Source organism: Trichechus manatus, unplaced genomic scaffold (genome assembly GCF_000243295.1).
Source record: "Trichechus manatus latirostris isolate Lorelei unplaced genomic scaffold, TriManLat1.0 scaffold00006, whole genome shotgun sequence".
NCBI classification, from domain to species: Eukaryota; Metazoa; Chordata; class Mammalia; order Sirenia; family Trichechidae; genus Trichechus; species Trichechus manatus.
The window spans coordinates 4,515,678-4,541,793 of record NW_004443942.1 but is presented as its reverse complement, the minus strand read 5'-3'; the positions used below and the strand labels follow the sequence as shown (position 1 = coordinate 4,541,793).

The 26,116-nt window shown below is 43.2% G+C and overlaps 2 protein-coding genes across 2 annotated transcripts in view; both read right to left on the bottom strand.

Moving 5' to 3' along the window:
- The window catches only part of PARVA (parvin alpha), a 156,556-nt gene extending 156,442 nt beyond the window's left edge, over positions 1 to 114 (bottom strand). Inside the window, exon 1 of the mRNA XM_023736930.1 lies at positions 4 to 114. Within this exon, the coding sequence (XP_023592698.1) occupies positions 4 to 114 (111 nt within the window). The remainder of the gene's footprint in view (positions 1 to 3) is intronic.
- A 7,487-nt stretch (positions 115 to 7,601) lies between these two features.
- LOC101350619 (MICAL C-terminal-like protein) overlaps positions 7,602 to 26,116 on the bottom strand; it is a 66,465-nt gene continuing 47,950 nt past the window's right edge. Inside the window, exons 10-12 of the mRNA XM_023736926.1 lie at positions 21,853 to 21,952; positions 17,377 to 17,450; positions 7,602 to 12,889 (exon numbers count right to left, since the gene is read on the bottom strand). Coding sequence (XP_023592694.1) covers positions 12,705 to 12,889; positions 17,377 to 17,450; positions 21,853 to 21,952 — 359 coding nt within the window. The 3' untranslated portion in view covers positions 7,602 to 12,704. The remainder of the gene's footprint in view (positions 12,890 to 17,376; positions 17,451 to 21,852; positions 21,953 to 26,116) is intronic.

Below are 26,116 nucleotides of genomic sequence, written 5' to 3'. Positions count from 1 at the left end.
GGCCAGAGTCCCTCCGAGTTTCCCCAGGAAGGAGTCATCTTTCTTTCTGGAAGGGGGCGACTTGGGAGTGGGGGACTTGGGGCTAGAGGGCGACTTCTGCGGGGAGGTGGCCATGGCAGCGGAGCGGGAAGCCGCGGGCCGGTCGCGACGCGGAGCTGGCGCTGGGCGGACGCGGCGGGCGGCGGCTGTGGGACTGAGGCTGCGGCTTTCCAAACGGAAGCGGAATTATTCCAAGCATTTAAGGCAGCTCACGCTCGCCTTTCCCTTCCCTCTCTCCCTCCCTCGCGCCGCCCTCCGCCCTGGAAGGAGCTGCGCGCTCGGGGCCCCTTGGCTGCCTGGAGTGGGAAAGATGCCCCAAATCTGCCCCTTGCAGGACATGCGGCCTTATCTGTTTATGTGTGTGTAACCCTGCCGGCTGGGAGCACTGGAGCCTGGAAGCTCATTTCCCCCAGCTCTGCACTCAGCATAGATCCTGGCACTAATCAGGGGTTCAGTGATTGCCTGCTGAACCGAACCAACTTGCTACTTTTTCTCCCAGTGTCTCCTCCCCAGCTGCTTGTACCTCGGTCTTTCCCTGGATGTCTGCCTATATAGTTCTTAGGCCCATATCGTGTGCCCACCAAACAGAGTGAGCCAGATCCGGGAAGAAACACTTGGAGTGAACCAAAGTTTATAAGCTTCAGGCCCCACCAAACTGGGCACATCCAGCTGCTCCCGCATTTATCGCACAATCGTAACTTGGTTTCATGTCTTGTCAACTTCCTCTTCCTCCTTCCATCCAAGACTGAGAAGTTTAAGGTTCTTAAGTTTCCTTACTCTTCCAAGTCATCCTTGTTTTTAGCAGCACAATGGCTTATCCAAAGAGGGCCCCAATGTTGGTGAAAACATCACTGGGGAGGATACACCAAGGGCTCCTGTGATACCGCCCCCCCCCCCCCGCCAGATCTATCCTGCCTAAATAAGAAGCAACAGAGTGAAACCAGTCTCATTTAGGATAACATGGGAGTCACACAAACCACAGTGTTTCAATGACTTATACTGGAAAAATTTTTAAAGGCACATTTTGTGCTTACCCACCTCAAATAGTCTCAATCAAGAGCTAAGCTAAGAAACTGTTGCCAGAAGTTGAGGCTTGGCTAATAAACCACGCAAAGTCAAGGGGAAAGCGCTCATTTTAACAGCTAGCATACTGACGAGTGAAGACAGTCAGAGAGAAACAAAAAAAATGGAGCAAAGAAGTGAGCTTGAGAAGCCATGTAACCTGAGTAATGGAAACCCATGGAGAGTAGCTGCCTGGACCTTGAATCTCCAGCCTCCGTGGGTAGTTCTCTGAGGACCAGCTGTGCTTCCTTGCCAGGAGGCGTCCCTAAAGCCTTTTAATAACCCATCCCCCCAGCCTGGGCCAGTCCGAAAACTGATGAGCAACAATTCCTGGCTAGAGCAAAAATTCAACAAACAAGATGGTCAACAGGTTCTCAGCAGAGTATATGTTCATTCTGTATTTGCTTGAGAGTCATGATTTTACCTTTTTGAAAATTACATTTCAGCAAGTGCTTCTTACCAACAGAGAGCAGAGAAGTCATGAGGTCTGCTAGAGTTTTCATCCAGGAACAGGGGAGGATTATGGCAATCCTTCTACCCACCCACCCCAGCTTCCTCCCACCTCCCAGAATGAATTTTAAAGAGATGGTGAGAAGCCAAAATCAAATTGTGTTTTGAATACGTCATTAGTCATTCTTGTTCAGCATATTGGATACATGGTGATGTCTCCAGAACCTTCATCTCTAGCCCTGGGAGCACTTGCTAGGGAATCATGAGACATACAGCTCAATAGCTATGTGATCTTGGGCAAGATTACTCTCTGTTCTGAGTTTCTATTTCTTCATCTACAAAATGAAGTGGTTGGACCAGAATGTTGTTCGTGTTGTGCGCCGTAGAGTCAATTCCGACTCATAGCAACCCTATAGGGCAGAGGGGAACTGCCCGATAGGGTTTCCAAGGAGTGGCTGGTGGATTCGAACTGCCAACCTTTTGGTTAGCAGCCTGAGCTCTTAACCAGTTTGCCACCAAGACTCTTGGACCAGAATAGTGGTTCTCAAACTTGATGGTGCATTATAATCCCTTAAAGAGTTTGTTACAAACATTCACAGGTCCCATCTCCAGAGATTCTGGTTCAGTAGATCTGAGGTGAGACCAAGGGATAGATAGTTTTAAACAGAGATTACATTAGATGATTTTGACATAGCTGCTGCACACACTGCTGTTTGGGAACCTAGGACCACTTTCAGCTCTAACATTCTGTAATTCCCTATCCTTCGTCAATTGCAGGGCTTAGGTCCTCAATATGGCCTCGTCAATATTACCCTTAAATTGCCCATGCATGCTTTTGCATATACAACCTTCTTCAGTAATTTTTATGCACACTAGAAGTCTGAAAACCTCTGGGCAAGACTAAAGGGAGGAACAAATGGAAAGTCTTGATTGTTGAATGCCGGCTCCCAGAAGATACCAGCAAAATAAGCTAAGATTAAGGCAAAGCTGAGTTTATTGTGCACTATGGCAAAGGAGAGCACTACTTTGGCAGAGTCTTAGTAGCGTCTTGGAGTGGAGGAAAGCAAAGTGAAAATATTCGTGGGGTTTTTGAGTCTAAGGCAGGTCTTTTAGTAAGGTGGTGCTTGTTCAGGATTGGCTAAGGATGGTGATGTGACAGGCTAGGATTGGTGGACAGAACAAAGTGAGGCTTTCAAAGAGTCTTGGAGAGAAAACAAGTATTTTTAACGCTATTTATTGAAAAATTGAGGAGCCCTGGTGGTGCAGTGGTTAAGCACTTGGCTGCTAACCGAAAGGTCATCAGTTTGAACCCACCAGCCACTCTGCAGGAGAAAGATGTGGCTGTCTGTTTCTGTAAAAATATACAGCCTTGGAAACCCTATGGGGCAGTTCTACTCTGTCCTTACAGGGTTGCTATGAGTTGGTATTGACTCTATGGCAATGAGTTTTTTTTTTTTTAATTGAAAGGTTTAAGGGTATTATGTTTGTCTCAATGGGATTTGGTGGAGGAGAAGTTCTTGAGTAATAAAGTTATTTGCAACCTTTATCTAACTGGGCAAGAGTTTTTTGGAATAGTAAAGGAGCCCTTGTGGTGTAGTGGTTAATAGCTTGGCTGCTAACCTAAGGGTCAGCAGTTCAAATCCACCAGCCGCTCCTTGGAAATCCTATGGGGCACTTCTACTCTGTCCTGTAGGGTTGCTATGAGTCAGAACCGACTGGACTGCACTTAACAACAACAAAAGCTATGTTTATGAAGACAATGTAACAGTAAATTCCTCTTAATGTAGATAGTAACCTGTATGGCTGTGAATGGTTTCTTAGTATTCAAAACTTTCTGCCTCTAAGATAATTACCAATCTTTCTTGAAAGGCCAGTAAGGAATGGCTGATGAATTATAAATCAGTGCTACACAAAGTATAATGCAAAATGTTATTGGTCTGCAATGATCTAAGTATAGAAATTGAGAGTGTTTAAAACAGTTCATAGCGATTTAACAATTCAATGTCTCTTTAATAAAATTTGGGGCTTATATTTTGAATGTCTTTTCATTTTATTTTTCTAGGAATTTGCTTTTTTACTTTCCAAAAATATTGGTCTGTGGTAGATTGGTCGTTCCCCATAGAGTGTCTGAGAAGCGCTATTCTAAATTGCTCCTGTTTGCTTACAGAGTTTACATATTCTCTTTTGATATTATGCTTTTATAATCCGTATGGAAGGTTAATAGATCTGTTTTTCATTCAGATGATTAAATGAGATAATATATGTGAAAGCACCTTGCACAAGGCCTGATACTGAACTAGAGTGAATCTAAATCTTGCTTAATCAGAGACACATGCACGTTGTCCTTTGATAAAATGCAGAGAGGAAACTGCACGGGCTCCCGCCAATCTAAATTGGGATTTACAACTATGGCCCCACTGAACAGCTGCCTCTCTCATGCTTGCTGATTGGTCTCATCTTACCCAAGGATTAGATTATAAAGACAGATAACAAATTAAATGTGTGCTGTCGTGAGACTGCTGATTCTTTAGATCAGCCTGTCCTTGAACTCTAGGCCTAGACACACTGCACAAGGAGAGAAGAAACCCAGGCGCCAGCCCTGGCTCAGTAGCTGGGTGACCTTGGACAAATCTATTCCCGTTCTGTGCTTTCATTTCTATCATCTGTAAAACGAAGCCAAGGCAGTACCTACAGAAGTCGGACATCACATATACCTTAAGACCAACAATTCCAATTCTAGGTTTATACCCAACAAAAATGAGTACATTTGTGCACCAGAATATATGTGCTAGAAAGTGGACACGAAGTTCCAAGCTTTTGGTTAGCAACTGAGCACATTAACTATTTGCCCTACCCAGGGAGTCCCACTCTAACCTAAGGATAGCATATTTGATCCTTAGAATCTGTTTTCTCAAATATCCATAGTCCTACAATTGCCGATTTTTAGCCAGGATTATGGTCCCTCAGAATAAAGGCTATTTTTCCTAGATGTGTGCAGTCACATGACTAGACTCTGGCCAATGAGATGTAGGCAAAAGTGTTAGGGGTTAGCTTCCAGGAACCCTCCAAAAAAGACAGATGGGAAATGGATACCCGGCTTCTTGTAATATCAGACTATATAATAGAGGTCAGCCTTCCCACAGAGAACAACTGGAAAAGATGGACAAAATATTCTGCTTGAGAGCATTGGAGAGCTAACAAAATTTACAGAGCCTTTGGAGAAGCAGGAACCACAGAGAGGTGAGCCCATCAGTTGGGACCACTTTTCCTCAAGGGGGACCTGCCACTTTCAGACGGGGCAGCTGAGGAGCTGAGAAGTTCAGCAGGGCATTGCCAGCCTCACCAGCCTAAGTGGACAAATGTCCAGGAGCTGGGGGAAAGAGAGAGGGCAGTAAACTCCCCTTGCTTTGGTTTGGGACTCCAAAAGACCCACTCTGGTAGACTGAGAAGACAAAGACCTTTGCAGTACAAAATCATAACTGAGAAAAATTATTAGTAGTAGACCTGAACAAAAACAACAGCAAATACTAAAGAGTGTAGTAGAAGGAAAATGATCTCACAGGGAAGCTTGATGACACAGGAAGGCATAAAAAGAAAAAAAAGGGGAGAGGGGAGGTAAATATATGGGTAAATAGAAAAGAATGTTGACTATATAAAAAACAATAATAATGTCTTATAGGATTTAGAAACTATAAATCAAATTATACAAAAGCAAAGGCATTCAATCAGGAAGTAAGTAAATGGAGTTAAGTGTTTTAAGGTCCAGGCATTGTCTGGGAAGAAGTAAAAGTAACAATTTATATTGGACTTTGATAAGTAAAGGATTCATGTTGCAATCTCTAGGGGAACCATTAAAAGAATAGTAAAAGAGTAACTATAACTGCCAAGATAATGGGGAGAAAATTGGAGTCTGTGTGCTTTGTTCACAGATTTCATAAATTACATATGTAACTAGATCTGTCATATTTAAGGTGACTTTTCTTTTGCTTTTTGTTTTGTTTTTATTTTCCTTTGTTATTTTGGTGTTGTATCATATAAGGTTAACAACCCAGGATAGAGGTAAACGATGCATCCCAAATCTGACTAAGCCAAAACTCAAACTGAAAGAGGCTTTCATTCGGGAAACGTTTTAACTCTCCCAAATGCGAATACCATCCAAGGGACAAAATGGAAGGCCCTGGCAGGTCATGAGGAGGGTTTTACAAAGGCACTGGATCCCAATCAGTAATACGAGTTCTTTTAGTCTATCAGAGCAGAAGGGGAAGGAGAGAAGGCAGCTAGAGCCTCTTGGGGACCAATCTGATCACTGAAAATAAGGCGTGCTTTACTCTCAGGATAAAAGGAATGTGCAAGAGATTAAATGACCTGTGGAGTGAGGGTCTTAAGTGAGATGCCTCATGGGCAGTACATGTTGGGAATGCTGGGGTATTAGCAGTGGCCTTAGAAGGCCAGGCTTCCAGTGAGCATGCCCTCTAGAAGCCCCACTTGCCTGCACAAAGTTGGCTCAGATAGCAGGAGCTGGATGGAGGAGTGCGGGCTTTCTCTTGGTGGACAGGGAGTGCTGCATCAGGGCTGGAGGAAGCTGGAAGACTTCATTCAGCCTTAGTTTGTGACAGGGTAGACTTCAAGTAGGGATGTTTTTGAGCTCACACAGAATGATGTCACTCAGATGGCCTCTAATCCAGCTATAGGGGAATTTATCTCAAGTTCTTTGCTTACCTACCCTTCAGGAGTTTGGTAGTGAGTGGTAAACATTGGTCAAGGGATTTCCTCCCTCAGCATGATAGCTGAGTGCCAACTGCAGAGGGGAAGCCCCCAAATCAGTAGCTCCTACCTGAGTGATCTGTAGAGGAATGGAGAAGTCACCAAGGGAAAAGCAGGCCCCAAAGGAGCAAGAGTGAGCCACTTCAGACCCAGCTAGGCAAGGGAGAAGACCTGGGGTCTCTGTAATTCTGTTGGGTGTTTGGGCCATGTCAAAGGCCACTGAGATGATACCCAAGGTCTGGATTTTCCTCTCCCCTCCCCATTTCTATGTGTGATCTGGGGAGCGAGGTCATTTGTGTTACTGTTATCAATCACCTTCCTCCCACACCTCACCTGCAGACTTGGTGGCCTGGAGGAGCAGGAGTATCTGTTTCTGTCTTTGCTGGGAAAGATATTAAAGCTATCCATACTTTAGAAGTTTCCTTCTAGGGAGGAATGTCAGAAATGTTGTATCTAACGGTGAGACGGAGCCAAATCATCACAGTCAGATGGGGTCTTCAGGACACTCTAAAGGGTGTAATCAAGGAACTGTTGGCCAAAGGAGTGTGCAAGAGGCTGGGCATTTGGTCAATAGAAGCCATTTCAGAGAGAAGGTTCTAGAAGGGATTCCACACAGTCAGACGAGGTCAGAGAGGTGGCAATGTTCTGAGAAGCATGTTTCACAGTCTAGTTTACTGTTTATATCTCCTCTGTAGAAACTGCCCATTCTTACCTTTTGGGCTGCATTTTGAAGTATTGTTTTCCTTTTCTACTGTCGGAATTTGAATGGCTGAAGATTCACCATTCCAATTATGAAAGGTACATTCTGTTGTTTTGTGCCGCCAAGTCAGTTCTGACTCATAGCGACCCTATAGGACAGAGTAGAACTGCCCCTACATAATGATGATACTCTCTTGAGCTATTGATCTGTTTTCAAACTACACACTATGGATATATATCTATATCACACACACACACACATACACATCTCCTCAAATTTATTATGGAAACATTCTTATTATTCAGAAGGTGAGAAGGATGCTGAATTCATGTGCCACTGATATATTCGGAGCTGCTGTCCCAGTATCAGGCTACTTATTTGCTTTGTTTCACATAGGACCATGCAGACAGTTTTCCAGAGACTGTTACCCTGCTCCCTCTACATCCCTCTCCCATCTCTGCCTAGTCTCCCTAAGGGCCTGCAAAAACCACCTCACTCTCATCTGGCCCCCCAAAAGCTCCCTCAGTCCCCCTCCTCTCTCATCCTCGGACCCTGTGCTCTTGGTTCCCCCCTTGGAACTGGGGTTTTGTTCATGTGGTGTCATGCTTCTTGATTTGGGGCAAAAAATTCCCTGGGAAGGGATCCATGGCAGTGTTTTAGGGGTACTTAATCACTCAGGAGAAACAAGATGCATCTTCCTAGAGTATTATGTTTGTTGAAAGATTATTAGGTGAACTGGGGGAGGCTAGATAATTTTCATGTTAGAGGGTATATGCAGATGTAGTATAGAAGGAAACACAAAACACCACACTCAAGGTGACAGCTTTGGTTTATATTCCCAGATTTCCCGAGTAGGAATGGGCACTGGCATGTTAGGGGAAGGATGGCTATGGGAACAGAGCTAGGAAAAAAGGAAGGGGACAGGTAAGCACAAGGTGAGGCCCAGCAGCATGGTGGACCAGGGCCCAGCAGGCCAACATGAGATCCAACCCATTTCACTACCGTAAGTAAGTTACTCAGCCTCTTTGGGTGTCAGTTTTGTCATCTAAAAATAGGGATAATGTTTAACTTAAGATTTTTGCTTTCAGGATTAAATGGGATAATTCACTTTCAGAGCCCCTGGCATGTGAGGAAAGCTGAATTCACAGTGTCTGGTTACTGTTATCAGGGTCAGAGAGGCTTCTCAGGGAGCTGGGATGGCATGGCTTTGCTCTTATTATTTCTAGAAATGAGCATGGACAGGGCATGAGCAGGAAATTACCAAGTACGCATTGAAGGCTTAGGGATGGTGAGCTGTAGCTGACTGGTGGAGAAAGGCGGAGAGTCTGTGGCTCTGTGGTCAGGAGGAGGGCAGATGAGTCTCAGTGTGGGCCCAAGGAAAACCTGCAAAGCACAGAAGCACCCGTTGAAGGTGGCCAGATGTTCCTTAGAGCTCTTTGCTCGGCATGTTAGCACCTGCAGAACAGGAGCTCTTACCTGCAGCTATACACGTTTTTATTGATATTAAATGGAAAAATAAATCATTACAAATATTTGATCAGTAGACAAAAGCTTTCAAACAGTAGGATGAATTTAGTGTAAAATTATGGGAACTTTCTGGGACTGACCACTTGATGGCAATTCTGCAATATTATGCACTCACATTTATAACTTTGCACATCCTGGGGGTAAGATAGAAAAAAAATAGTAACTTATTCCTGAAACAGTGTGAGTTAAAGGAGGAGATGCCAGTTCTGTGCCGAAGGGAGCATCCCTATTGAGTGAAGGAATAAGAAACCAGGCTCAGGTGGGAAGGCAAGAGAAACGAGGAGGGCTTCGACCAGGGCAGGCTCCACCCCTCCCCTTCCTCATCCCTGCAAATAGCCGCCTTTGTTGAAAAAATACACCTGAGGTGAGTCGTCTTAGCTCCTCCTCCATTTGCACACAATTTGCGGGCCAGGTAAGTCCCACCAGGTGCTCCAGTGGGCATAAAACGTCCAACGTTAATTTAGACTCCCACATGAAACCAAAGCTTTGCCCAAGCCCTTTCTCTCAGAAGAATGAAAAATGAAATGGTTGCTGCCCTCAGAGGTGCCAGACCAAGCCCACATGAAAATGTTTTGATTCCTGAGACACAAAACCATTTATTTTTGGTTCATTTCAGCATTTGTAGCAGTGCACATACAACACATTTCAATCCCCATGAATAGTTCCCAAATGTGGCAGCAAATTAATCTTTTACAAGCTACTCAGCAGTGAGGCTCCAAGATAAACAGTAGGTGAAATTGTACACTTTCCTCTGTATGTGAACCTTTTTATTACAATAAAATCCTACATCTGAGCTCACCACATCCAATGGCTGCAGCTCCCTCTGTTCGTGTGGTGGCCCCAGTTCCCCCCTGCCACCTCTGCCCTGCTGAGGCAGCTCTCAGATCAACCACCTGGGTGGGGCATGCTGCCATTTTCAGTTTGAAAGGAAAAACCTGTAAATCTGCTTCCTGGGAAGAGGGATGTTGCTGAATTGTCATTTGCCTCCAGAATACAGAAAACATCAATTTCATTGCAGCTCATCAGAGTTGGAAACACCTGCCACTTGCTTTCTCAATTGCAATTAACATGCTGCATCTCAGCATTGATTGATTCCAAGCAGCCTAACACTGCTAAAGTCAAGGTTTAAATGAAACAGTACAACCTAATATTTTTCACCGTTTTAGAAACACGAACTTCTCTTTATTGTCAACGGAGCACTACAATAGTTAGGAATATAAGTCTTTATGCTTGAGAAAAATGTTGAATGGGTTGACGCTTATAATAAAAGTAGTTCTTTGTATTTATTTGGGAGAGTGGAGTGGAGGGCTAATATTCTTTCTGTGTCCCAACACCTAGCACACGGCTACAGAACCACATGGGCATTCAGAGAATGTTTGTTGAACAAATAGATCAGTGAAGGAATGGTTTGGGAGAGCACGCTTAAGAACTGTTCTTTGGGTTCAACTTATGTAAAATTCTAAACTTACAACTACTCTAAGCCCTTTGCTTTAACTCAGAAGTTGTGTGAGAATGACTATGAAATATGACCTAATGCTGGAGCTCTATGTCCCATTCAGAGTCCTAAGTTCTTCAGCCATACTCTCATTCACATTCTTTTAGGGGGCAGTCCATTTTCATCATACTACTCATATTGCATCAAAGAGACTGTCTTCAAAATGTACAATAGTTTGCATTTTGAGGGTCTTAGAACATTTTCTATTGTGAATAAGGGATGGAATCATTTTAAATAGCTCTAAAGCCACAATACTTGTTTCCTTTGGGAAACGGTCATTGAAATGGTTTTTACGTACTGGTAAAACAGAAAGCAGTATAAACAGAAGACTGTAAGTATGAGGTTTGTGTTTCACTGTGGCCAGATAAGACTGAGCCTTAAACCACAGAGGAGTCTTTGGAAGAGAAAGTGAACACATTGCTTCTCTCATCTATTAACAGAATACTAGGGCCAAGAACCACCTTCTTTCTTGGCCCTCTAGAGAGAATCTTCCTTTCATGTGGAAGCAGAACAAATTAAAATAAGTGGCAATTAATTCTTTTGCACAATAACAACCCAGACACTATGCATCTGAGCATCAACCGTTATATGTATGCAGCATCAGATGGTACACTTTATGTAACTGACAGAAAAGGCTGGGCTTGAATAATTCTGAATATTCTAGAAAGAAAACTGAAGTTATATCTCCTTCTTAAAGTGGGTTAACATTCCTGTGCACCCATAACCTTTCCCTCAATGCCTGATGGTTGAAAATATTCTTTTGACTATCTCCAAAAATCTTTAATACTATACAACTCACTCCCCCACACGTCTGGGTTATTTGTATATTAAATAGCTTATATACCAATATCTGAGTGCTAATACATCTTCTCCAAATTATAACACAGGAAAACCACAATTAGGAGGAAATCATATTAGCAATTTGCATCAAACATACAAATAAATAAAAATAGATAAATAGCCAGAAATGGTACAGGTATATATATTCCCTAATAAGAAGAATCAGGCACTAGAAGACCTGATTCTTAAAAAGAGAGAGAAGAGAAGAAGAAGGAAGGCGAAAAGAGCTCCAACCTTCAGAACTTGGTAAACCATGGGAAGGTTGCATTTAAATACCACCCAGACCATGGCTGACTTAGGGGAAAACCAGTTATGCTTCTGATTTCCAGCTTGCTAGTGTGTATAGCCAGCATCTCAGACAGAAGTGGTGCAGGGGTAAACTTACGTTGAGGAAAGTTGGGTCTCAAGTCGGAGCCAACCATTAGAAAGCACCTTGTGTCTAATGACGCATTAAATACTTGCAGAAATGAGAGCGGTCAAATACATAAGTTCTTCAGTCTCTCTCTTGACAAGACCAAATTGAATCTTCAAATAATCCCGTTCGGGGGAACACGATCAAATACTTTACGACAATAGGTCACCATTTTAAATCTTCTCTTCTGTGGTCTTCAGATAGAACCATCAAAACATCCCAGAATGTCCAACATGTCAGTGCACAAACTCCATTTCCCTGTTTTCTTTTCACATTAAAAATGCTATTAAAAATAAAAAATAAAAAACATGACCTAATTTGGAATTTGGTAAATGGGGTCACTGCACTCGGCTCCACCTTGAAGTCAGAAGTGGTTTTGTCCTCGTTCCGTCCAGTTCCCGGGCAGTCCCTGCAGACAATATCAGGCACTTCTCCTCCGTTGGGGCCTCAGAAGGCCACGTCTAAGCAACAGTCCTCGCTTTGTACCACTAGTGTGTTCGTTTTTAGTAGCAGCATCAACCTCACCAATGTTTTATCAATGAACGGGAAGAACTTCCCTTTTCATGTCACCAACAGTTACAGAAAAGCATTTCAAACTTATGCATTTTCTAAAAATGCTTTTCATTCTGTTCCAGGGGCCATAAGCAGAGTGCTTATGGGAACAAAAAGCATTTCTAGGTCAACAGTTTTTGGAAGTTTTTTTTTCTCCCTTTCCTCTTTTTGTTTCTTTTTTAAAAGTAAAATTAAGGCTCAAATGTTCTATTAAACTCTCATTGCTTATGTATATTATATTAAGGCTTATAAGTACGCCTGGTAAATTAAATTCATGAATTGAATACCCTGGATTGAATTAACACCTGCTATATGAGTTATTTGCTTTATGTAATCAGTAATCTCAAGATTTCTTCTCTTTCTCTGGAAACACAATTTAAATATTAACCTAATCTTTAAACTGCTGCTGCTTCTTGCTGACATTTGGAAACCGGTCATCCACGCAAAAAAGGCAAATATGGATATATTTATGAAAAAGAGGCTTCTTGAAAATCTTAAGATGTGTAACTCAATGAATTGGGCAAAAAATTACACAAGCAGCAGGACAGTCAAGTCTCTGTGTCACTTTCCAGGGAAAACAATGCTGGTCAGCTGCCAAGGACACTTTCAATTTGAGAGGCCTGCTGACTTGGTTGCCAGTTTCAAAACAGTCTTTGTATTTTCTTCATTAAAATCTCTGGAGGATCTTGGGCAGCAGTAGCACATATAAGAGCATTTTAATTTCTTTAAAAAAATTGCAGTAGGGTATAATTTAAATTCTAGGTATGCTAAACCCTGCAAAAGGAACTATGAGAGTGTGAGGTATGCTTGGCCTGATCCGCCAGTCCTCAGCTTGCTGAGAGGGACAAGGGTTGTGGGTGTGCTCATGTCCTGCTCTGCTGGCAGCCCCTGGAGAATATGAAGCTTTCAAAGTGCTGGTCTTCAGCTTTTTCTCTGATGCGTTGTTCCTCTAAGGAATCTACAAGTTTGTCCCTTTGCTCAATCACTTGCATCATCTTGGTGAGTATTTGCTGCTCCTCGTTTAGATCATTCTCATCTTTCTGGCTCTCTGAAGAAAAAAAAAAAAAAAAAAATTGGACCTCAAGTTAGATTGCCCCAGGAGAGTTCTTGGCACAGCTTTCTTGATTGTTATGGACTTGTTCTGCCCTTTAATTTCAGTGAAGAAAACAAGGAAATGAATTTAACACCAAGGAACTGCCCTAAAAGCCACAGATTAGAAAGGGGGGTGCTTTGTGCTCCAGTCAACTCAGTTATCATCTTGAGAATATATAGAAAGCAACAGGGCAAAAAACCTTTGTGCAGAAAAGAAGCTAATACCAGTCAAGACCTCCCAAGCCCCTAACCTCCACCCTCCCATCCCTCCCCATCCCTAAAAAAGAAACCAGTAACACAATGAAAGGGCTGTTTTCCATAAACATATATGAGCCACAGCAAGGAAATCTGTAGTAAACGTTTCTAAGTAAACAATCTGCATCAGTGGTTACTATTTCAATGAGATTCCTTTGTTCATTTGTAGTTAATGAGTAGAAACCACACAGAAGCAAAGTGAGGCTATGGCTGTCCAATAGGGTATCCAGACTGTGCCCAGACTGTGACTACGCTTTGCTTTTCTGGGTACATCTTCCTAGTTGGCCTTAGGCATTCAATTGCCTGGGGGAAATGGGATTGGTATAAAAGGAAGGAAAAGAGTAAGAAACAGGAAATAATGAATTCTGACACTCAAGATAGGATTTTAAAGCCAGATTTAAGCTGTGTAAACCAGATTATTACTTTGGGAGAGGACTCCCTAAATTCCTTGAGTCCTTCTCATTTAACAAACCAAGAACCAGGCAATGAACCAGTTGATAGGGGAGAGAAGATGCCACTGTCTGTCATCGGGCTGCGCTCTGAGGCTGGAGTCAGGAAGAAGAAAGTAGATATGATGGGAAGGAAGTAAAAGGAGCACCAATCCCTTTGTTCCTCATGCGTTGTGGGGGCGACAGGCAGGAGAGGTAGACAGTGAGAGCCTGTGCTTCAGTCTGTCCATTCATTCTCTCCACTCTCCCAGAAAGGGCCACCAGCTGCCTTTGAGTCAGCTCCGATTCACGGTGACCCCACACGTATTAGAGTAGAATTGTGCTCCATAGGGTTTTCAATGGCTGGTTTTTCAGAAGTAGATTGCCAGGATTTTCTTCCAAGGTGCCTCTGGATGGACTTGAACTTCCAACCTTTTGGTTAGCAGCTGAACACTTTAACCATTTGTGCCACCCAGGGACTCCCCAAGAGGGGCAGGAAATGTATTTTATCATTTGACAGGAACACTGGGGCTAAGGTGCTCTTGCTCTGTCCCTTGTTTAGAACTCTAGGAAGAAGCCACCTCAAAGGGTGCCTGTATGTATAAACATGGTGGCAGCACCTCATGTTGGGCAGAGAGGAAGGGCCTGAGTGTGGCTCTCCAGATCCCCATCTTCTCTGTGTGGCACGGATGGAGACTAGAAATGCCCACTTGCCCCAAATGGGGGCTTCCAAAGTCAGCTAGACAGTGGGTTCCCCCAGGATGATGAGTGAGATGACCCCACAGTAGAGACTAGATGGAAGACAGTCTGACCAAGCTCAACGGAGGATGCATACGGTGAGGCCAAGTGAGCCAGGGAATACCACCAGGCTCCACACAAGTCAGAACAGGCTATAAATTACCCCAGCCACGCACCTTAGCTGCAAATGTCAGCAGAGAGAGGGACAACCCGATGGATGGGAGACAGCTGAGTGTGGACTCAAAGTGTCAGAGCATACCACCCAGATTCCTAACACCGCAAGGTCACACGAACCTGCCTCTTCCCATTACCAGGAAATCACCTTAGGGAGAAATGCAGAAGGAAGGGGCAGCCATCTGCAAGGTTTAACATTTTTATCCCAAGGAGACTGAGCATCTCCTACAGGGGTTATTTAAATTATTGCATCAGACTAAGTTTACCAGAGAGGGATAAATAAAGTTCTTTCTTTTTTTCCCTTGGTAACGAGCAGGAGGACGCTTACATGCAAGGTGAACTCAGGTACCGGCAAAATGAAGATGCTACATTTTCTTTGTGGATCTGAGAAGAGTGAGAAAAGTTATGACCTGCACTCCTTAGTAAGGCTATCTTTAAAAAAAAAAAAAAAAAATCAATGGTAGCGAATGGATTTTTTGGTGGTAATTATTTCACCATTCTGCAAAAGGGCAAATTAAAACATTTATTGGATAAATTAGGTATTAGTTATACACTGTGGTTTGCAAATTTAGGTATATTCCAGTATTGGCACTCCTTATTTGGTAAACAACACTGACAAGTAAAAAAAAGAAAAAATTCTTCTCTCAGTTTGGACTGGTCATAGATGGACCCATCTGAGCCCCTTCCAACAAATAAAAGATCATGCATGCGTATCACTTTTATCTGTTACATGCATTATGACACTATAAAGATTTTATTAGAAATAGAATTATGATAATATAAAAAAATAATTTAGTTTAATTTGTAAAGAATGTCTGCCTTGAGCATTATTCTCTTTTAAGAATCTCTATACGGGATCAAATTGACAACAGCAACTCAAATGATTAGATAGGAAGCTTAGGGGGCAGTGAGTTTATTTAGTGAGGGAGGAACAACTCAGAAAAGCAGGGTGAAAATGGTTGCACAACTTAAAGAATGTAATTAATGTCACTGAACTGTACATGTAGAAATTGTTGAATTGGTGTATGATCTGCTGTGTATATTCTCAACAATAACAAAAAAAATTATTATTAAAAAACGATAAACAGTCTGCAAATTATTACTGTATGAGAAAGAACAGGAGACTGAGTCAGTAATCTGTTCTTAAATCTTAGCTCTTCCATTTACCTTGAGCATGTTATTTAAGCTCCCCAAGACTCAGTTTTCTAATCCATAAAATGGGGAAAAAATTGTTGTTGTGTGTTGTCAAGTCAATTCAGACTCATAGCAACCCTATATGATAGAGTAGAATTGTCCCGTAGGGTTTCCTAGGCTGTACTCTCTACCCAAGCAGATCACCAGGTCTTTTCTCCTGTGGAGCCACTGGCGGGTTTGAACTGCCAACCTTGTAGTTAGAAGCCAAGCACCTAACTATTGCCCATCGGGGCTCCTTTACGTACTGTGCATTCGGCAACGTCAAAAGGTAGGTGCAGAAGGCACGTCTACAAACATCAGAACCCCTCTCTTCCAGATATATTTCCAGTCCAAGGACACCGGCTAGTTCTGAAATTCAGTCACTTTTTTCCATTAGTATCTTCCTTTATTTCCTCTGGGCATGGAGAATTTGGAAGGACCCCATTCCAAGCCCACTAGCCACCCCTCTTGTTTCCCTGAATCCCCAAACTTCTGAAGATGTTTGAAGTCACAGAGACCTTCAGAAAGCCTGTGTTGTATTGTAATATTTTATGAAGAAGGAAAGAAAAATCCTGAATATTGTATTTTACATCTCAACTGAAATAGTCCACGTCAAAGAAACTACCTATGCCATAAAAAAACAAAACTAAACCCATTGCATTGAGCCAATTTAAACTCATAGCAACTCTACAGGACAGAGTAGAACTACCCCATACGGTTTCCAAGGAGTGGCTGGTGGATTTGAACTGCTGACCTTTTGGTTAGCAGCCAAACTCTTAACCACTGTGCCACCAAGGCTCCATATAAAAATCTTCCCCCACGCATTTCTTTAAGAAGTATGTTTACCTTGAACATTTAACCAATAAATAGATAAATAAAGCTATTATTATAAGGTTAAAAAAAAAAAAAGATAAAAAAGGTAGGTGTAACTTTTAGGTCCACAAGGTGAAAAGAAATTATTTAACTTGTACTTTTAGACTTAGGTCTAAATGTCAGAAAGTCATACATGGATCTGGCCCCACAAATACAGGGCACAAAACAGAGTAGATATGCCTAGTTTTCTATATCCAGTGAATGCTTAAATTAGTATGTTGTGTCAGTTGAATTTATTTCAACTCTCCCTCCTCCATGGTGGAATCATTTTCTCATAAGTGATACCCTGGCCCAGCCCTGCTGGGAGGGAATGTTCCCTTGACCATTTCTAGTAAGGTTACCTTCCTGCGTGTTCCCAAAGCACCTCTGTTGTGGCCCTCCTCACACTATGCTATAATTACTTGTCTGGTATTGGTCACCCATGTGAAACCACAAACTCCTGGAGGGAGGGGTTTCTCTTCACTGTATGCCAGGCACATACTAAGCGCTCAGTAAGTGTCTGTTAAATGAATAGATGGATGAGTGAATGCGTAAGTGAGCAAAAAACTAATTTTGTTCCAACCAGATATTGCTAGATGGGATGGAGCAAAATGCTGCTCTCACAGGCCAAGTGAATGATGTTAAATGGGGACCTGCTTTGCCAATGGTGAGTGGGCAGAAGGAAGGCTTCGCACTTGCCTCTATCCTCAGGGGTTGTGCAAGGCAGGAAGAGCACTCTGGGATTTGCAGTGTGCTTTGCTCAAGTTTCTTTCTGGGGGAAACATGTCTTCAACATGGGCCCCAAACATATCACCATACTCACCCTCCTTGAGCATTTTCTTTCTCAATTTCTGCTCCAGTCTGCTTTGATGGTCTTCTAATTCTAGTTCGCGGGCCCTGGGTATGAGAAAACGTTGATACTTTTTAAATACTAGATGTATGTGTAGAAACACTGAATAACAAGCCCATTAATGGTAGCTACTACATTCTTTCTTCCCTTGTAAAAACTGGGGTCTCGGTATTTCCCTAAAATGAAAGTTTTGCTGGTGCTGGGGTTAGCAAAGATGCCTAGGAAGATTGCTGAGATATGCTGAACCCAAGAGATGAGGAGCAGCAGCTGAGGGGGCTGTGATGTGATCTCAGTAGGCTTTAGGAAGGCCACCCAAGCTACCCTTTGGTGGGGCTGGAGGTAGAGAAGAGGGTGAAGAAACAACTACAATAGTCCAGGGGGGAAGCAATGACTATCTGAAACTCTTCTCTCTTTCAAGGATAATATAACTTCAAGTATCATGTCTGACAACTCCCAAATCTCTGACTGTGATAATAAGAGAACAAAAAGGGAACAGGAATAAGAGATTTTGTACAGGTAGAGTACAGGTGGTGGGAAACCTTCAGGCCACAATGCAGTTCTGGTACCTGTGAAAGGAGAGGAAAGGAGAATTGGACAAGAGGAGCCTCAGACTGCAGTGCAGCCCTGAGGAAGTGGTTGCACAGCTGGTTGTCCTGGTGGACAACAATATGTTTGTAGGAGATGTTGAAAGAAGAGTCAATGATGCTTTGGCATAGTCAAGCTTGAGAGCTGGAACTCACTGTCTCCACTGAAAGGAACAGCAAAGTCAAGAAGTGAAGATGGTCCTCATTGAAGGTCAGTTTGGAATTTCTTGAATTAGTGACGCTTGGGGTAACCAAAACCAAACCCGTTGCTGTTGAGTCAATTCTGACTCATAGCGACCTTATAGGACAGAGTAGAACTGCTCCATAAGGTTTCCAAGGAATGGCTGGTGGATTCCAACTGCCAACCTTTTGGCTAGCAGTCAAGCTAACCATAAATGGGTAGATCCCATTTATATCACAGAGTGTACGTAAGTGTGCCATGGGCTGAATCGTGTAGTAATACAGAAGTTCCCAAAACATTTGGGAATGCATCTCTGGAGTTCTTGGGAGAAATGAGGACCACAGATAGCTATGGGAGTTGTCAGAGGTGACAGTTGAAGTCATGTTATCCCTAAAAGGGAGACCATAGAGAAAAAAGAGATTTACAGACAGAACCTTGGGAATGCCTATATTTACAAGTCCAACAAAAGAGGTGGAGCCAGGGAAAAAGCAATCAAAAGGTTGAAAGTAAAATCTAAGAAATGCGGCATCACAGAAACCAAAAGAGGAAAATTTTGAGAGAGAAGAGAGAGGTCGAGAGTGTTCACTGAGGCAGAGACTTCAAAGAGGGTAAGGACTGAAAATAAGTCCCTGGGTTTGACATGGTGCTGCCTTTCCCTTCTGGCCTGTACCTGCAGTTTGCGTGTCTATCTGTTATGAGTATTGGGGTCACTTGGCTATATCCTATTATCGTTATTTTCACTACTTCTGCTACTACTTGGGTCTATGTCCCTATCTTGTTCAATATTCTGCGTTTTGTTGTTGACACTGAACTTCTCTTTGCCCACTGTGGCAGCAAATGGAGGTGTTCCTTTAAGAGAGATCTTTCTGCCAGAATTGTAGTTGGCTGACTGCTACTGTGGAATCTGCCCCTGTGTTCATGCAGAGGCCAAGGTCTCCTCGGTTTGCTCCCAGCCAATGATGGGACACAGCAGAGGTATTAGAGCCAGGCCATTCCTGCCCAACACGGGGCTCCTCTGATAGGCAAACTTTGCTCTGATGCTCCCCATCAACCTGACTGAGACTTTCTCAGGGCTGCACTGCAGTCTGAGACTCCTCCTGCCCAATTCTCCTTCCATCCCTCTTCCCTACCACAGGTAACAGAATTGCACTGTGGTCTGAAGGTTTCACTCTTACTCCCACTCCCTTTCTTACCCTTCACAGGCGCTTCTCCCAGTAAATCTCTTGTATTTCTAATTCTGTCTTGGCATCTGCTTCCCAAAGGATCTGTATTGATACAGCCATCTAAGATATTTCTCCTTGCTCATCCAGGTCCAAACTATGACCTGTCCTTTAACAGAGCTTCCACCTGTCTTTGTCTAGCTCACCTGCCTTTGTCTAGCTCACATGCCAGAGTTCTATTTGGCCTCTTTTGGAGGAGAAGGGTCCCCTGACAGTGTACTAATAGGGACAGCTGCAGTCACTGAACAGCACCAGCAGCCACTGCCGCCTGCCTCCCTGACTCTGTCAGGGAGACCCTAGGCACTGAATGCTCCTTGTACAAACCTCCATGTTTTGTTATTGCACTACGTGTTGGCATCCTGTCTCCTTCTAAGTCCCTCTACCTCTGTCTACCTCTACAGTGCCCCATCATTGGCTCAGAGCAGACTAGGGAGAACATGGCCTCTGCATGAACATTGAGGCAGATTCTTAGAGTTCCTAGAGGATAGAGACCGTGACTTTATTCGTCTTTAGTCCCTTGGTACCCAGCAAAGGGCCTGGCACACAGGATGTTTGGATACATTTTTGTTAAATGAACTTTAAATTTCAGACCTGGCCCAAATGCAGACAGTACAGTTGTATAAAAAGGGCTTTGTCATCAGGTAGACATGGACAAATTAGTTAGTTGCTCTGAGTCTCAGTATATTCATCAACTTAAAAAATAGTAAGAGAAAAAAAATTATCACAGATGAACACTTATTCCCTATTCCTGATGTTCCCTTCCACACTGATGGAGCTCAATTAGTATAACTCTTGGCCTTTTCCCCCAGCCCCAACCTTTATTCACTTCTACCCCTGGATGGGTAAATCTGGGAAGAATAGATTGGGTAAGCTCAGCTCACTCCTCCCTTTCTCCTTCTGAAATCAAACTGCCTGCAGAAAACATGTGTTCTTAACTACATCAGCCTTATCATAGGTCTAGGGCAAGGTTCCTCAACCTTGACACTGTGGACACTGCGGGCTGCATAATTCTTTGTTTAGAGGTGAAGGTGTGCATTGTAGAATATTTAGTAATATCCTTGGCCTCTACTCACTAGACAGCAGTAGCACCCTTCCCTAGTCGTGACAACCAAATATGCCCTGGGTGGCAGAATTGCCCCCAGTTGAGACCATTGGTCCAGGTGAAGGCCCCGCACCTAAGCTGGAAGGCCTGAGTACACTGCCTTTTGTGACTAAGTAGATAAGTCTGTCTAAATCTGGGGTTTGGTTAGTGTAGTGGGTTGAATGGTGACCCCCAAAAAGATATGTCCATGTCCTAACTCCCAGAACCTATGGATGTGACCTTATTTGGAAAAAGGGTCTTTGCAGATATAGCTAAGGACCTTGAGATGAGACCATCCTGCATTTACCTAGTGGGCTCTAAATTCAGTAGCAAATATCCTTATCGGAGACAGAAGGGGAGAAGGCAGAGACACAGAGGAGAAGGCGATGCAAAGAGGAGGCAGCCACAAGCCAAGGACTGCCTGGGGCCACTGGAAGCTGGAAGAGGCAAGGAAGCATTCTCCCTTAGAGCCTTTGGTGGGAGCATGGCCCTGCTCACCCAATGATTTCAGACTCTGGCCTCTAGAACTGTGAGGGAATACATTTCTTTTGTTGTAAGCCACCCAGCTTGTGGTCATGTGTTACAGCGGCTTAGGAAACTAGTACAGTTAGCAAGCCCACTCAGGCTCTCACACTTAGCCAAGCTAGCATTATCAGTAACAAAGGTGATATCTTGATGTTCTTTCTGTTGACTCAGTTGTCTTATTTCCCACCTGGTTCAGAATGCAGGCGGGGAAGAGGGTAGTATTTATTAGACCCCTCTAAAGACCCCTAAAATTACTTCTCAGTGTTGGGATAAAAATGAAATGAGACCACATATGTGGAAGTACCCACCTGGCTGGTCTATGATAAATGTTAGTTGCTTTCCCTCCAGGTTGGCAGCATGTATATTGACCTTCAACTTTTTCAAGTGTGGTCAGATCCATTTGTACTTTCTGATCTGCCTATCGGGCTTCATTTAGAGAGGACAGACAGACAGATCTCAGTCCTTCAGTCCATTAAAGCCACAAGGGAGTGACCAGGCCGATCTTTCACGTGAGCCACATTCAGACACATCCTTTCCCATTGCAGGTGTGTGACTGCTCTTTTGACATGGGCCTGGGGTTAGGTATGGATTAAATACCTTCTCCAAATGTCCTACAGCTCCAGACCCATTACCTGAAATCTATTTTAGCCAAAGGACTCCACAGAGAGAGCAGACAACTGAAGATTCTCTGCACTAATGCTGGCATTATATGCAAGACATAAAATATCAATTTGCCTCAATCACCATTTTGTATGCACAAGGAGAAAAAATCCTGGGACTTCAACCTGTAAGGGTGAGCCGCCCCACTCCTGCCCTTTTGCTTTTAGGACTCACTGTTATCTGTGTTGCCTTACTTACATGATCAGTAGCTCCGACTCATATCGCATTAATTTATTCTTCTCCAGAGCCAGCTTAAACCATTCCTGCAAAAGCTGAGCTTCATCCTGTGTGCCTGAATCTGCTTAAGAAATCAACGGTAAATGGGTTAGATTGGCGTTTCTCTCTCTATGATCAAACTGCTTTGCAGTCACTTTAGCAGGCCATGTTTGTAGCAAGAAGGCTCAGCAGGCAGCAACTGTCTGATGCCCTGTTGATGCCTCCAGGTCGTGGGCATGACAAATAAAGCCCACCTGTGCGTGCTCTGTGGGGCAGTCCTCTTGGACATTTAGGGCATAAATACTCCAGCTCCAAGGGTCAAAATCTTGCTAATGTCCTGCCACAAATGACCTTTCTCCCGCTTGTCTGTCTCCCATAAAACTTTTATGTGTTTATGCATCATATCTTCTGCCACAGAAAACTCTAGCTACCGATTACTGTCCCCTTCTCCTCCTTCTCCTCCCCTGAAACAAATGCCAACTGAGTGCCCAGGTGGTGTATGACTCTTTGTGAGGCAAGGAAGCTCACATCATATTCTGTCATAGAGTAGTGGTGTTCAGCATTTTAATTTTTGCACAAAGAAATGCCAAATGATGAAGGAAAAAAAGCTAATACCTTTAAGTCCCATGGGGGGAAAGCCCAAATCATTTACCAATGAGTCAATTCTAATTCATGGCAACCCCAACTCCTTAGGGTTTTCAATAAGTATGTGACCTTTTGAAAGCAGATCATCAGGCCTTTCTTCTGAGGCGCCTCTAGGTGGGTTTGAGCCGCTGACCTTTCAGTTAGTAGTCGAATGTTTAACAATTTACACTACCCAGGGTCTCCTAAGACTCAGATTATGAACTTTATTAAACAGAAGAATAACCACGAGAATATTGGCACTGCTTTGTAGATGCTAAATATTAGATGCTAAAATGTTAAAATCTGGGCATGTTTAAGAAGTAGCGACATGGAGGTGGCTTTTTAATATTTTACTCTGCAGTGAGAACAAAGGCTGTATTGCAAAGCTTACGGCCATTCAAGAAGGATTTATACTGGAGTGCCTGTAGATAGAGGGGAAACAACACAGACACAGGATCTGTGTGACCTTGGCCAAATTGTTTCACCTCTCTGAGCCTCTGCTTCTTCATCTATTAAACCAGTAACAGTTTAACAGGTAATAATGCAATTCCCTGCCTGTTGAGAGGCTATGTGCTTTAGATGCAGCATCTCATTTAATCCTCACAACAAACTCACCAATAGATACTCTTATTATGCCCACTTGATAACTGAAGAAATTGAGGCTTAAAAGATTAAAGTAACTTTCCCAAGTCCACAGTATGGCAGAGCCAGGACTTGATCAAGTGTGTTAGGGTAAGCCTGAGTCTTCTCTGCTACATATACTACTCTGCTGCCTCCTACCTTCTCCCAGTCCTGTAAGCTAAGTAACGCCCCTATAACATTGCCTTGCACAGAGCAAGTGATCCTGAATAATTAGTTCCCTTTTCTCCTTGTCTGCTTGACCATCTTTTTATTGATAAAGAAACTGGGACCCCGAGAGATGTATCTGCAATGTCTCAAATTATATAGTTAGTGAGCAAACTGGTGCTAAAATGCAGATGTTGACTTCTGGTCCATTCATTCATTCATTCACTCAGTAACACATATGAATACCCGCTATGTGTCAGGTACTGTTTTAAGTACTGGGGATACAGTGACGTAGAATGTTAGCTCTCCCAATCTTCTCTGCTATCCAGATTCAATTTCCTCTCCGAGATATTTGCTTTATATTTCTGAATTGAGGACCATTTTCCTTGACAGTGAAAACAGACAAGTTGAGAGTTGAAAATTCTGCCCTTCCTCGTCTTGTAACACTATACTGTCTGCCACAAGCGCTGGGCCTATCCTCTCCTTATTGGCAATCCAACAGAAACAGCTTTAAAGGCACTGTTTCACTGTCTTTAGAGTTGTTGTTGTTGCTTTTCAGATTCAGACTCTTTGCTGAGTTATAGCCACTGTTCTAGACAGATTTGTATCCTGGATCTCATGTCCTCTTTTCAATCATTCCTACGTGTCCCTCTAAAATCTGATCCATTAGAGGGTTCCCTGTGCTGCCACACTCATTTCGACTGACACTGTACTCAACAAATGCAGGCTGAACTGAATCACTCAATAGAATTTTCTTTTGCAATGGATTAATTTGCAATTTTATAATCTATAGCTCATTTTTTTTAGAGTCTCCCTTTCCTCAGTAGTCAAAGTCGCTTAGGGGGAATCTTTGGACATGGGATCGTGTACAGAATTCTGGGAAATCCAGCTTCCCAAAGTGTTGGGTACAGGGAGACTGTGTCTAGCCCAGCCTTACCATGCTCTGGACTCCAGCAATGCATAGAGACTTTCTTCCATGGTTTCCATCCATTCACTGTCCCCATCTGATAGCTTCCTTGAGGGTCCTGGTGAAGTTGAGACTAGCATTCCTCCTCACTGTAGATGCAGGACAGTGAAGTGGGAAGGCCATGGGCGTTGAGATCAAACAGACCTGGCTCTGTCACTTGCTAACATGTGATCTTGGACGAGTAATCTCAGCTTTCTCCACCTTAGTCTCTTCTTCTGAAAAATGGGGATGATGATAGAACCTACCTCATACATTGGTTATGGGGATTAAATGAGATGATGCATATAAAATGCATCCCACAGTGCTTGGCACCTAGTAAACATTCAATAAATGGTACCATTGTTATAGTTCCTTCCAGTGTCTAGTTCTATAGTTCCTTATGCATTCTCTTCTGTTCACCTTTAAAACTCAGCTAGAGTACAACCCACGATTTGATTATACTTGGCTAAACTTTATCTTGCAAATTAACTTGAGGTTAACAAAATTATTAAATAATTATCCTGGTTTTTGCTCCATGTGAATGAAAAGCTTACGTGGGTGGCTGGATCACCAGCACTTGCTTGAGAAGTCTTGAGTACTATTTGCCTACACAGATTGCTTGCTTAACCCTGTCTCCATCTGGTCCTGGGGCTGTTGTTGTACTGAAAACTCTTCCAGGGCAGGGCTGTGACTTGTAGGTCTGTGGACCAGGACGCAGCTAGAATGGTGCAGCCAGACAGTGAGTAGCTCCCTTGTGTCCACTGCCGACTGGTTCTCCATTTGTTCCTGTGTCCTCGTACCATGCTTTTCCTAGACCAAATGTAAGGCCCCCACTTGCCAAGGTGAAATAAAGTAATCAAAACTCAACACAAAAATTGCCATTAATGGAGTCATTTAAATGGACCCACTGTTGCCAAAGTGATCTCTCAAAAATGAGAAGCAAATTATGTCACTCTCCTACTAAAATTCTTCAATAATATTCCACAGTCAATTTAGCCCCTGCTTACCTTAGAGGGGAGCCCTGGTGGCGCAGTGGTTAAGCATTTGGTTGCTAACCAAAAGGTCAGCAGTTTGAATCCACCAGCCATTCCTTGGAAACCCTGTGGGGCAGTTCTACCCTGTCCTATAGGGTCACTATAAGTCAGAATCAACTCGAAGGCAATGAGTTTGGTTTGGTTTGGTTTTACCTTAGAGTGATTAGCCAATTTAACCTTTAATGGTCAATTTTTTTTTTTCCTGAATGAACAATAACAGGGAACAAATGAACAATCTATTAATTAAAATCATGGTTTTAAAAGCATTTTCTTTTGTAGGTAATGCTGAATGAATACTTCTCAATTGTGTATTGGTGTGTGGTTTTTCCAAGTTGAGTGTTGTTTTACTGTGTGGTTCACAACTGTCTAATTCTTTTGATGTGATTTTCCACTTCTTAGAACCTGTGAGAAGTCCTGCTTCAATGTTCGCTGCAATTTTGTTAATGCACCTGCCATCCTCACTGATGATCTGGGGCATTACAGTAACTGCAGCCAAATCACTCTGGAGCACCATGAAGAGCATCTCCCCCAGACTGGCTGGGTTTCTGGGCCCTGCGTTTTGTTCTCCAGCCTCTGAGAAGCTCTCAGTTCCGGTGCTTATTCATAGGCCAGTTTCATGTAAGTCTCTGGTCAGGCCTTCAGTACCCAGAACTCTGGGAACGGTGGCTTCCAACAGGCTTCTTCCGTATGATGATGATTACCCAGAAAGCCAACCATGGCTCTGACCTGACTGCATCTTGACAAACCCAGGTGCTGGTAGCTAGCTTGTGATTCCATTCTGGAAGCCAGATAAAAATTCTAGTCCTTCCTTTTTAAACTACTTATGTTTTTTGCCACATATCTATTTACCAAAAAC